The sequence below is a fragment of the Rana temporaria genome, chromosome 6 (genome assembly GCF_905171775.1).
Source record: "Rana temporaria chromosome 6, aRanTem1.1, whole genome shotgun sequence".
In the NCBI taxonomy this organism is placed as follows: Eukaryota; Metazoa; Chordata; class Amphibia; order Anura; family Ranidae; genus Rana; species Rana temporaria.
The window spans coordinates 133,095,264-133,108,928 of NC_053494.1; the positions used below are offsets into that span (position 1 = coordinate 133,095,264).

The 13,665-nt window shown below is 41.0% G+C and overlaps 1 protein-coding gene across 2 annotated transcripts in view; it reads right to left on the minus strand.

Moving 5' to 3' along the window:
* FTCDNL1 (formiminotransferase cyclodeaminase N-terminal like) overlaps positions 1-13,665 on the minus strand; it is a 53,946-nt gene that overhangs the window by 19,705 nt on the left and 20,576 nt on the right. For both annotated transcript variants that reach the window (XM_040357389.1, XM_040357390.1), the window contains exon 3: positions 7,629-7,724. In XM_040357389.1, the coding sequence (XP_040213323.1) occupies positions 7,629-7,724 (96 nt within the window). The remainder of the gene's footprint in view (positions 1-7,628; positions 7,725-13,665) is intronic.

Genomic DNA, 13,665 nt, shown 5'->3' on the forward strand with positions numbered 1-13,665 from the left:
CATCAGATGACTGAAATATCAGACGCTGCGATCTGATCCAATAGCAGCAGAGAAGTGTCGGGAGAGTGGAACAGAGCGAGCAGGGGCTCATTACACAGTATATTTGTATGATGATTTAAAACGGTTTATTGATATTATTTATTTCTACTCTATATTCCAAAGGCTGTTTTTTTTTTTTTTTTTTAACATGTGACCAGCAGGAGAGGACTAGAAGCTCCTACTACTTATGTTTACTTGCAGACAAGCAGAAATCTGCTGCTGTTGGAGCCTTTTCTCTCTATCATAGAGAAGCACAATTAGCCACAATAATTTACTATTTCAGCTTCCCAACTTGTGGCACGTGGCCTGCTAACCAATTTATGAACAGCCTTGCCTTGTAAAATATTACTTCATTAATAAGATGCTGAAGAGTTAAATCACATAATGCCTTATTTATATTTCCCATTGACTATGGTAGTGAGATTTCTGCACTGTTTCCTGCTCTGCACACCTACTGTAGCCATACAGTCACCAATTGTTTTCTTTTGTACTATATACATTGCAATAGGAGCAGTAAAAACACCAGAAACTCCAATGGAGAGTCAGGAACAGAGACAGAGTCTGTAGCAGGGAGTCATCACTGGAGTCCACAATAGCTCCACCCATATCTAAAATATCACTTTTGGCAGATTGGCCATTTAAAATACTCTTACATAATATGCAAATTGTAAACAGAGTTCTTAGCAGAAAGCATTTTTTCGAGGACCTCAGTCTTGACATTATTACCCTATGGTGTATGATTAACCAATTATACAAAGCAAGTGCTAATGATCATCAATTTCATATGTAGGTTGAAACACAGTCATCAACTGAAACAGAAACAGTTGTGTAGGAGGCTTAAAGTGGTTCTAAAGGTTTTGAATTTTTTTGTATTAAAATAACAAACATGTTATACTTACTTGCTCTGTGCAATATTTTTGCACAGAACAGCCCCCATCCTCTTCGCCTGGGATCCCCTGCCAGTGCTCCAGACCCCTCCTCTTTATTGGGTGTCCCCATGGAAAGCAGATTTTCATGGGGGCACCCTTGCATGCTCGCTCGCAAGCCCTGCAGCTTCGCCCATTGACAAAAAAAGCAGGACTCGGCCCCGTCACCAAACCCCCGCTTCCATGTCACAGGATTTGATTGACGGCAGCATTAGCCAATGGCTCCCACTGCTATTAATCTATCCAATGAGGAAAGAGACAGCAGTTAGAGCCACTGTGCTTCTCGTGCACATCACTGAATTGGATCGGGCTCATGGAAAGAAAAAGGGGGGTCTGGGGGGGGAACTGCAGCACAGGAGTTTTTGTTCACCCTAATGCATAGAATGTGTTATGGTGAAAACCCTTAAGGCCTTAAAACCACTTTAAAATAGTGTGAGGAAGAGCCAAACACTACCACTAAGGGAAGACAAATTTCATGTCACAGGTCATACACCATGGTAAGACTGAGCACAGCAACAAGACACAGGGTAGTTATACTGCATCAGAAAGGTCTCTCCCAGGTAAAGATTTTAAAGCAGACTGGTGTTTCTAGATGTACTGTTCAAGCTCTTTTGAAGAAACACAACAAAACGGGCAATAGTAAAGACCGTAATTGCAGTGGTCGGCCAAGGAACATTATTGCAGCAGATGAAAGACACCTCATGTTTACTTCCCTTTGAGACCGGAAGATGTCAAGTAATGTCATCAGTACAGAACTGGCAAAGCCCAGTGGGACCCAGGTACACCCATCTACTGTATATAAAGAGAAAAACTGCACTTAGTGTACACAACGTAATTATAAATTATATGAATTCAACAGCAGCACTCACAACATTGTACACAGCAAGAAACCAGAAATATATATAAATGTATTGCGCTGTCACATAAGTGGTGCATTAATCTTCACAATTAATGAGTGTTTATAATTTAAATATAGTACAAAAAAAATATATATATAATTAAGTGTCCAAAACCCAAAAAAGTCCATACAGTGAAGAAAAAGGTGTCCTTGAACTCTTAACAGGTACAACCCCCAGTGCTCCCCAAGGGACAGACAGGAAAAAGGTATCCTGTACACCTATCAAGGCCTGTATGCGCATCAGTGAGTGAAAATCACCCCTCACTTCATGTATAAGCCGCCTCTCCTATTCAGCAGCTTACTGGATGCCAATGATGGAAGTCACCATATACATTTATCTCTAGGGTACCTCAGACCCGGTCATACAATATGTCAATAAAAAGAGGAAAAACTAATTGCGCAGCGTTCAGTAAAAGCATATGAATTTAATAAAAGGATCTAATTACAGCAACAAAAAGTTAAACAGGCATTGAGAAACAAGCACTTGTCCTACACACGCCACGGGTGCCACCTCTATTTCCTTGCCTTGCTTGATGTATTTTTCATCTAAACCAGAGTTCATCAATTCCCGAGCGCCAGGTCGCAATTGTGACTAGAATTAGCGACCTGGCTCCTGGGGCGCAGGCCTATAGGGCCAGATTCACAGAGCAGATACGACGGTGTATCTCCTGATACGCCGTCGTATCTGTTGTTCTATCTATGCGACTGATTCATAGAATCAGTTACGCATAGATAGCCATAATATCCGACAGGTGTAATTGTTTTACACTGTCGGATCTTAAGATGCAATACCGCGGTCGCCGCTGGGGGGAGTTTGCGTCGTAAACCAGCGTCGGGTATGCAAATTAGGAGTTGCGGCGATTCCCGACGGTTTTTCGCGTTCGCTACGTCGCCGCTAGTCTAGTTTCCCATTTTTTTTGGTGCCTTAACTTTACACAGCAATCTTATTGCTGTATAAAGTATGGCCGTCGTTCCCGCGTCGAAATTTTAAAAATAACGTTGTTTGCGTAAGCCGTCCGGGAATACGGAATTACGCTACGCGCGTCGCCGTTCGAAAAAATGATGTCACTTTGCGCAAAGCACGGCGGGAGTTCGGAAACGGAGCATGCGCGGTAGGTCCGGCGCGGGAGCGCGCCTAATTTAAATGGCACACGCCCATTTGAATTGGCCCGCCTTACGCCGGAGGCCGCCGGCGTAGGTTTTCATCGCAAGCGCTTGGTGAATCAGGCACTTTCGATGAAAAATTGCGGCGGTGTAACGTATCTACGATACGTTACGCCGCCGCTCATCTACGTGAATCTGCCCCATAATTCCTACTGTAGTCTGTCATCTGTCACCGCCATCTTGTGGTCGCCGCTGGTATGACAAGAGACAACCAGCAATACTAATGGGGATTTCTGCCTGTATTTACTGCCCACTCATCTCCTTCTCAAAGAGGAGAAGTGCACAAAGTGATTGTGGCCATCATCTGGCGCCTTTTGCCTAATGGTGAGTGTGGGGGGGGGGGGAGCTGGTTTAAATAGCTTCATATAGCCTTTTTTTTTTTTTTAATAGCTTTTTTTTTTTTTTTTGAAGTAAAAGCTGTTTTTTTTTTCTTAATTAAAATTATTTTATTATTTGTCATCTCCCTGCTTGGCTCTTTCACCTTTTTGTATATATATTTTTTATTCTAACACCCTAGAGAATAAAATGGCGGTCGTTGCAATACTTTCTGTCACACCGTATTTGCGCAGTGGTCTTACAAGTGCACTTTTTTGGGAAAAAATACACTTTTTAAAATTAAAAAATAAGACAACAGTAAAGTTAGCCCAATTTTTTTATATTGCGAAAGATAATGTTACGCCGAGTAAATTGATACCCAACATGTCACGCTTCAAAATTGCGTTCGCTCGTGGAATGGCGACAAACTTTTACTCTTTAAAATCTCCATAGGCAACGTTTAAAAAATTATACAGGTTGCATGTTTTGAGTCACAGAGGAGGTCTAGAGCTAGAATTATTGCTCTTGCTCTAACGATCGCGGCAATACCTCACATGTGTGGTTTGAACACCGTTTACATATGTGGGCGCTACTCATGTATGCGTTTGCTTCGGCAGGACGGGGCACGTTTTCTGGCTCCTAACTTTTTTAGCTGGCTCCTAGATTCCAAGCAAATTCGTCAAACAGATGTCTTCGTGAGGCAGTAGGGGCTACAGCCTGGAGAAGTCTGGCCAGAAGTGGTCTTCATGAACCTTTGACATGGAAACAAGGCTACCTATGCACAAAAACATAGGAACTGGGGTGCAGAAAAATAGCAGCAGGTGCTGTGGACTGATAAATCAAAATTTGCAATATTTGGCTGTAGCAGAAGGCAGTATGTTTGCCGAAGGGCTGGAGAGCAGTGCAATAATGAGTGTCAGCAGGCAACAGTGAATGGAAAGTGGAGATTGAGATTTGGTCAGAATCATTGGTGTCCTCAATACTGGCAGATACTTATTAATTATACCATACCATCAGGGAAGCATGTGATTGGTCCTAAATGTATTCTGCAACAGGACAACGACACCAATATACAGCCAATGTCATTAAGAACTATTTTCAGTGTAAAGAAGAAAATAAGTCCTAGGTTTGGCCCCTACAGAGCCCTGATCTTAACATTAGTTTTGGGATTACATGAAGAGACAGAAGGATTTGAGGCAGTCTACAAGCACAGGGTTTGTGGTTAGTTTTTCTAGATGTTTTGAACAACCTACATGCCAAGTTCCTTCAAAAACAGTGTGCAAGTGTACCTAGAAGAATTGATGCTGTTTTAAAGTGCGGACACGCCAAATATTGATTTGATTTGGATTTCTGATCTGTTCATTTAATGTATATTTTGTTAATTGATAAAAAAAATTAACTATTAATACTTCTATTTCTGAAAGCATTCCTAATTTACAGCATTTATATCTGCCTACAACTTTTGCACATTAATATATATATATATATATATATATATATATATATATATATATATATATATATATATATATACATATACACACACACACACACACACACACACACACACACACACACACACACACATATAGATATATATATATATATATATATATATATATATATATATATATATATATATATATATATATATATATATATATATATATATATATATATATATATTAGTAAACTCTTAAATGAAAATACAATTCCTGTTACTGAAGGGATTCCACCAAAATGCTAAGAAAATACATGTACAAATTCATGTGTCCAAGTAAAGCATTAAACATTTTATGTGCTTTTCATTTCCCCAGCAAATGAAGTAATTTAATTAACAGCTTTTTCTTAATTCCCTTGGGATCCGTTTTTCACTTACTCAGCTAAAATAATGTTCACAAATGATGTTCCCGGATCTTGAAACAACAGAAAGAATATTTATTAAATCATGGGATGTCATACAGAACTTTATGGCCTATTCATTACATCCTCTGACTTCTTGCTCAGCACAACTCAATGCACAATGGCCCCAGGGATTGGGGACGTGTAGCAGCACACATGCCAAGTCATTTTCCTTAACAAAATAATAGAATTAAACAAAAGGGGATGGCTTATAATTGGAGACATGTTGGATGTGCAACACATAGCAGATATTTTATTTGTAGTGCCCACACCCTTATTCCACTATTGTAGGTGTATGTAAACAGGATATAGTTCACACGTGGCTACTCTCTGATCATGTGTGTCCTTGTTCAGATACTTATTATTATAGGGTGATAACTGTCTCCCAATTGTGTTCTGTCATCCTCCTGTCATCCTGTATCATGTGCCCCTAATTGAGACTACAGGTAGCCATGCTAATACGCATTACAGAGCCAAGGCCCACAATGTCACTATCAGGAAGCTAGTGCAAAGCAACAATGTGCAGCCACTGCTGGAGTGCATGCATGCAGACAGGAAATGGCTGATAATGCTACAGGAGACCAGCAGCAATTATATACAAAAACAGATATAAAAAGGTGAAAACATGTTTATGATACAAAAATTTAATTATATTCATTTTAGAGATCAGTCATAATTCACAGAACACTCAGATTTTTTTTCAATACAGGGTATTCTCTGATTGGATTAGGTAGAGAGGTGGGCCAGTGACATCATGATCTCCACCTTGTCCAATCGGAGAACAGTCAGTGAAAAAGAAAAAGGTGTTATGTGAATATCTGCATTGCGCACACAGGACCCAGATGATCGCTGCCATCATCATGGTATTGCTAAATACAATAATGATTGTGAGCTTCCCCATCTAAAGTCGTTGGGGTTAAAAACTGATAGCAACAGCAAAAGCAGTACAGAGATATTCTGAGGAACTGATGCTGCAAAAACCCTGCCGCTGTGTCCACAGCTCATTTATATGCAAATTGCTGTGGGATCTGCATATGATAGAACCTGTAAATGAGCCAACCATGGGTGGGTACTGGTGGGGAGAGAAAGGGTCTGAACTGAAGGGAGATGTCTATACTGGTGGGGAGGGAGGGGATTTGTATCATGAAGGGGTCTGTACTGAGAAGGGACTGGGAGGGGATATATGCTGCAGGGGTAGTCTGTACTTGGAGGTCTTTACTGAAAAACTCCTGGGAGTCACATTCTGCCATTTTAAAATTCAAAAGTTGGGAGGTTTGGCCGCTAAAGCATGTACCTCTGGTAGAATAAACATGTTAAAACATTTTTACAGCTTTTTTTTTTTTTTTTACAAGCTGCAAAAATGTTTTAACATGTTTAATCTTCCAGAGGTACATGCTTTAGCAGGCCAAACCTCCCAACTTTTGAATTTTAAAAAGGCATAATGTAACTCCCTGCAGTTTTTCAGTAAAGACCTCCAAGTACAGACTACCCTTACAGCACATATCCCCTCTCAGCCCCTTCTTAGTACAGACCTCTTCATGATATAAATCCCCTCCCTCCCCACCAGTATAGACATCTCCCTTCAGTTCAGACCCCTTCATGATATAAATCCCCTCCCTCCCCACCACAAAAAAAATAAAAAAAAATTGCAGCTCATAGCCCTCTTCCATACAGAAGAGTTTCATCTTATCTCCGCTCATGGTCCACATCTTTTTAGAGCCAGTTCACACAGGGGTGTTTTGGGATCCGAATTGAAGTCGCCTCAAGTCGCGCTGTCGAGAAAATCAATGGAAGTGAATGGGTCGTCTTAATGTACACTATTGAAGTCGCTCCGACTTCAGAAAATGTTCCTGTACTACTTCAATCCGACTATTAGGTGACTTGTACCCATTGATTTTAATGGAAGTCGCCTCCAAAGTCGGATTGTGACTTAACTGAAGCAACAATACAGGAAGAGAAAATCGTTTTATCAGGCAAACCCCTCCCTCCCAAAGAGCCGATTGTTGTTTGATTGGCCACTGGAAAGCCGTCTGCCCTGGAGGCGACTTGAAGCCGCCTTGTAAGTCACCCCAAGTCGCGCTGTGGTGCACGCTCAGGTCGTGTCCAGGTCGCCTCGCAAAGTCACAGCCAGAGTCGTGTTGCTCCTATGTGAACCGGCTTTTATGAGCCAATTTGGAAAGCAAATTCACAGTAGCTCACAATAGTGCAGTACTAGAAAAGAGTAGCTGTGTTATCTGCAGGTAAGAGTAAATTTGGAAATATTCACATTTCACACTGGAGCTAAATAAACCAAGTGGAAGGCTAGGGATGAGATAGTGATGTAATTATTATTTGTTTTTATTTATTAATTATATAATACATTTAAATACTTGTATCACACTCACCTATTTGTTCTCTGGTAGAAGCAATTGTGATCACTGACCTGTTGTAATCATAATCAGAGAACACATTCAGAACAGATGTATCTGGATGTTTCTGACCTGCCAAAAGAAAATAAAAAATTACTTTTCTTCTTGTAAAACTTAAAATAACAAACGTTAGATTTATGTGCTCAGTGGTGTCACTAGGGTTTGTATCACCTTGTGCGATGCATACTAGCTCATTATGCCTTTGTCTTGCAGGATTTCTTTTTTTTTTCAGAGTTTACAACCTCTTTAAAGTGGTTGCTAAGCCACTACAATAAAATCCTCCCATCCCCTCTATGCTTGTGTAATATATATAAAATATATATAGATCTGTACCTATATCACAGCGGCTCCCGGCGCTCACGTGACTCCTTGGCTCTTCTTCTCTGCCCGGCTGACAGCTCCAGCGGGTGGGGCTGAGCACTGCTGATGATGTCAGCCGAGGAGAAGAGAAGAGAGAGAGCCGATGAGTCACGTGAGCGCTGGGAGCCGCTTTGATATAGGTGTTACAGGGGGGATGGGAGGATTTTATAGTAGTTATGAGAGCAGCAGAAGGGGACGGGATGGGCATTGACACGAGCAGACAGGCAGGGAAAGGGGGCAGGGTAGAGGATGACATAGAAAGACAGAACTGGGCTGCGGATGACGGAGGCATGTAAACTGACCACGATTTCGGGGCTCAGCAGCCATAATACACTGTGGTCAGTTTACAGAGGGCAGGGCAGAACCAGGCAGGATCTGTTTTTTATTTTGTATTTATTTTTTATGTTATTCATTACATTTTATTTTTCTAAATTGATCTTCCCACTAAGGGGCTTGCACAGTTTCAATATGTGTACTTATCTGCGTAGTATGTAGATAGCATCACTGCTGGTTTCTTAAGTTTAGACTTTGCAATCATGTAGGGTAACTACAATATCCTTAACATGGGACTTTGTTTCCACAGTTGGACTAAAATGGACTCTGTTGATAACACCTTGTTAAGTCTGACAATAATTATGCACGACCCAAGGAGGTCTGTTCTCTAGCGTTCACCACAGACAATTCCAGTAAACCTAACCATATACGTAAATTGTTCAAGCAAGATCTCACTGCCCAATAATCTTTCTGACTAAAAATTGTGGTACAAACATGCATGTTCGCCATGAGCACTAAGATTCCCAATGCTGGCATTAATAATAGTGACTGGCCAAGAAAAATCCAAATCAACCAACTGACACTTCCTTCAAGAAAACTAGAACAGCATGTTTGATGTGGTTGGACCACGCTTATCTTACAGGCATAACAAAATTATGACCAGATCAAGCCAACTTTCTCTAATGTATATAGGCTGCTCAAGAAAACTCTTCACATTTTAAGTGTAGAACTAATAGCAAAACATTGTATTCATTTTGGATAGAGTAAGGGAGGATTAAACCCATGTAAGGTTTATTTTTGCCATTTGTGTCTCATTGGGAACCTTTAACTTCCTGTCCCACAGACAAAATAAGTAATGCCGCGTACACACGATCGGTTCGTGTGAAAACGGTCTAATGGACCGTTTTTATCAGACGAACCGATCATGGGTGGCACCATCATTTTTTTATCCATCATTTTAAAATTATCTGATGGTTAAAAAACCTATAGAAAAAAACGATCGTCTGTGGGCACTTCCATCGGTTAAAAATCCACGCATGCTCAGAATCAAGTCGACGCATGCTCGGAAGCACGTCGTTGTGTTTTACGTCACCGCGTTCTGACACAATCAGTTTTTTACCTGATGGTGTGTAGGCAAGACTGATGAAGATCAGCTTCATCGGATATCTGATGAAAAAATCCATCAGACCGTTTTTATCGTATGAACCGATCGTGTGTACAGGGCATAAGAGAATCCCTGGTTGTTACCAGCATCACCAGAACTGGTATCCCATTACCAGTTATCTCCATTGTGTGGTTGAGTTCCTTGGAAGCTGAGGCAGCTGAAACCAATGCAAAATGAAAGTATATGTGAACTCTTCCCTTGTAAAACAACCCATTTAGCTTAAAATAGAAAGGAAAGGAAAATGTGTGTGTGTGTGTAAACTGCATATATCTCATTATAAATAGAATTTTGTTGTCTTTTTTTTTTTAAAGTGACTCCATGATCTCTGTTCTCAGCTGACCACATTGAGATGGATATGCTCTGGTGTCTAGTGTGGTCAGTTTAAAATAGGAAAGCAGGGGGATTGGCAGGAACACCTAGTATTTCACAAAAGGGAAGAAATACAAGGAGAACAGTACATGCCCTCAACATGGATGAGTGGGTGCTTTGGGGTGGGGGCTCTGCGCCCTCCCATCCCAAAGCACCTTGTCCCCATGTTGATGGGGACAAGGGCCTCTTCCCGACGACCCTGAGGTGTGTTTGTCAGGGTCTGCGAGCAGAGGGGCTTATCGGAATCTGGAAGCCCCTTTAACAAGGGGGCCCCCAGATCCCGCCCCCCCCATGTGAATGGGTATAGGGTACATCGTAACCCAAACCTATTCATCCAAAAAAGTGTCAAAAAGTAAAAACAAAAACAGGAAAGACACCCACCAACGCAAACATTTGCAAAAAACGCCTCTCCTCCTAAGAGGCCACCCGCTGTCTGCCCTCTCTTCGCTTTGACAGTTCTTACATAGGCAAGGTGCGGCGTCACCTGGTAACACCGCCCACTTCTGACGTCATCAACATGGGGACAAGGGTACGACCTGCCGGGCAGCATGCTCGAATGAGGGTCTAGTAAGGATTTGGGGGGGGGGGGGGCGGGGCACAACGTTTCCCGGCTCGCTGCTTAACAACCAGCTATTTCTTCACACAGAGTTTGAATCAGTCGATGTTTCTTGACCGATCGGAATTCTAATCGTTCTGAAAAGTTTGTATTCATTAGAAAACAGATAAACTAAATACATTTCTAAGAAATTACTATTTCATTAGGATACATCTGAAAAGTGATTCATGACTAACTTTTACCACTACACACAGGTCTGAAGAGTGCCACAATGCAGAGCCCAGTGCAAGAAGCTCACATTCCAGGCTACCCTGCAATGTAAAGTCCGGGGCAGTGCAGGACTGGCACTCAGAATCAGTAACCAGCCACAGCAATGTAGTAGGATTCTTGAAAAGATCAGAATCAGAGAAAAGATGTCTATAACCCTAAGACGATAGGAATGAACTCAAGCCCTGTACACACGATCGGTTTGTCCGATGAAAACAGACCGTTTTCATCAGACAAACCGATAGTGTGTGGGCCCCATCGTTTTTTGTGAAAAAAAAATAGAACATGTTTTCAATTTTTCCTATGTTTAAAAAACAATAGAAAAAAACAATCGTCTGTGTGGAAGTCCATTGGTCAAAAATCCACGCAAGTCAACGCATGCTCGGAAGCATTGAATTTCATTTTTTTTCAGCACGTCGTAGTGTTTTACATCACCGCGTTTTGGCACGGTCGGATTTTTGACTGATGGTGTGTAGGCAAGACTGATAAAAGTCAGCTTCATCGGATATCCGACAAAAAAATCCATCAGACTAGATACCTGATCGTGTGTACGAGGCTTAAGGCATGCAGGGAGTAAGAGGGCTTACACTGGCCCACAATTTTTCTGTTTGTCACTGTCCAATTCTCTTGTAGGCGACAGTATAACTCAATAGTCTCTGAATTCCTGTGTCCCTTAATAGATAAGAAAGAAAAACATTTTCTGCTCCATCCAGGAACAAGAACAAGAACACTAACAAACAGGAGAAATTTGCTGTCAGCATGATCCTTTGCAGTAGTAAATTGTTTTGTCTGCATAATGGAGTATAATAGCTGCAATTTCACTTGAACTGCAGCTTCTAATAAGACTAAGAAGTGTTCCTTCAAGGCTCGGGGTATCCCAGCAGCACACAGCTGGCAGATTGCAGGGTGCAATCACTTAATCACTAGGCTGATAACCTAATCCTATAAAACAACTAAGGAGCCAAGAAAATAAAAGATTGGCCTCCACTGATTTGCCAGGCAGTGAAGTTGTGTTAAGTAAAACTGAAAAGTGTAATGAATACTATGGCAAATTGATCGGAGGCAGACATATGTGCCTCTGCCAAGCAGTCACAGTATGTGTTTTGCAGTATGGTTAGTAGGTTAGTTGAGTAACGTATGTGAAATGGTAACTACCAGCTAGATTTACAATATTAGAACATAGATTAAACCACTATTGCTGGCCCCATTTTGCGATTCGGCACTGCGTTGCGTGGTCGTGCGACGTGGCTCCCAAACAAAATTGGTGTCCTTTTTTCCCACAAATAGAGCTTTCTTTTGGTGGTATTTGATCACCTCTGCGTTTATTTTTTGCGCTATAAACAAAAATAGAGCGACAATTTAAAAAAAATTAATACTTTTTTCTTTTTGCTGTAATAAATATCCCCAAAAATATATATATAAAAAAAAAATTTCCTCAGTTTAGGCCGATACGTATTCTTCTACATATTTTTCATAAAAAAATTGCAATAAGCGTTTATTGATTGGTTTGCGCAAAAGTTATAGCGTCTACAAAATAGGGGATAGTTTTATGGCATATTTATTATTATTTTTTTGGGACCATGATGTTTTTGGGACCATTGGCATTTTTATAGCGATCAGTGCTATAAAAATGCATTGATTACTATAAAAATGCCACTGGCAGGGAAGGGGTTAACACTAGGGGGCAAGGAAGGGGTTAATTATGTTCCCTGTGTGTGTTCTAACTGAAGGGGAGGTGGGACTGACTAGGGGAAATGACTGATCGCTGTTCATACATTGTATGAACAGACGATCCGTAATTTCTCCCTCTGGCACCACCGGGCACCTGCGATCGCTCGTTACAGAGCGAGAACCGGGAGCTGTGTACACACAGCTCCCGGTTCTCGCTCTGTAACGAGCGATCGCGGGTGCCCGGCGGTGATGGTGCCCGCCGGGCACGCACGCGCCTCCAGCGACACGCACACGCCCTTATTGGCGGAAATGCGAGACGACGTAATATTATGCCGTTTTGCACAGCCGAGCCGACCTGCTGCCGTATAACTGTGGTGGCTGGTCGGCTAGTGGTTAAAGGGGCTGTAAAGGTTTGTTTTTTATTTTCTAAATAGGTTTCTTTAAGCTAGTGCATTGTTTGTTCACTTACCTTTTCCTTCGATTTCCCTTCTAAATGTTTTTCTTCTTCTTTGTCTGAATTTCTCACTTCCTGTTTCTCCTCAGTAAGCTGTTCTGGCTGACTAACCCCCAGCCAGAACAGCTCAGATGATGGGGGCAAGCTTACTGAGGAGAAACAGGAAATGAGAAATTCAGACAAAGAAAAAAGAACATTTAGAAGGGAAATCAAAAAGGAACCTATTTAGAAAATAAAAAACAAACCTTTACATCCCCATTAAAGGAAATTTATCATATTTGAAAAAATAAAAAAAAAAATATATATATATATATATATATACACACATACACACACACACACACACACATACACAAATATATATTATATAGCTTTTTATAAATTATTTATATCCCTTGAAAATGTCCACATTTCCATCCTCCCTTTCTTTGTTCTTTGTGGCTTGGGCCCTCAGGCTTGGTCCTGTTGGCCTTGGACACAGGATGCATTATTTAATTTACAATTTGGAATATTGACATCCTCTGCTATGTGCCTGCTTGAATTTTATTTTTTTATTTTTTTTATTTTTGTTATTTCATTTTTTTTTTTGTAAGGTTGTGTATCGTATAACAACTGTGCTTTTAAGTTCTACATTTACCCCGGTGTGTTAACCGGTATGTTACCTAAGCCAGCATTAGGTCAATCTAGCAGGCCACTTGAGTTGAGGACATTCTATTGCCGGCCTTCTGGATTCGCTTTCGGATCCCTAGGAGCTGGACTGATCTCAGGTCTACGGACTATCTTTTCTGATATATGATAAGCTTATGGTGTGTCCTCCACTGCTTTTTTCTTTTGTATTCTTTTTTGTTTGTTGATGTGTTTTTTCAATAAAACTCTTTGTACAAGAAAATGTCCACAT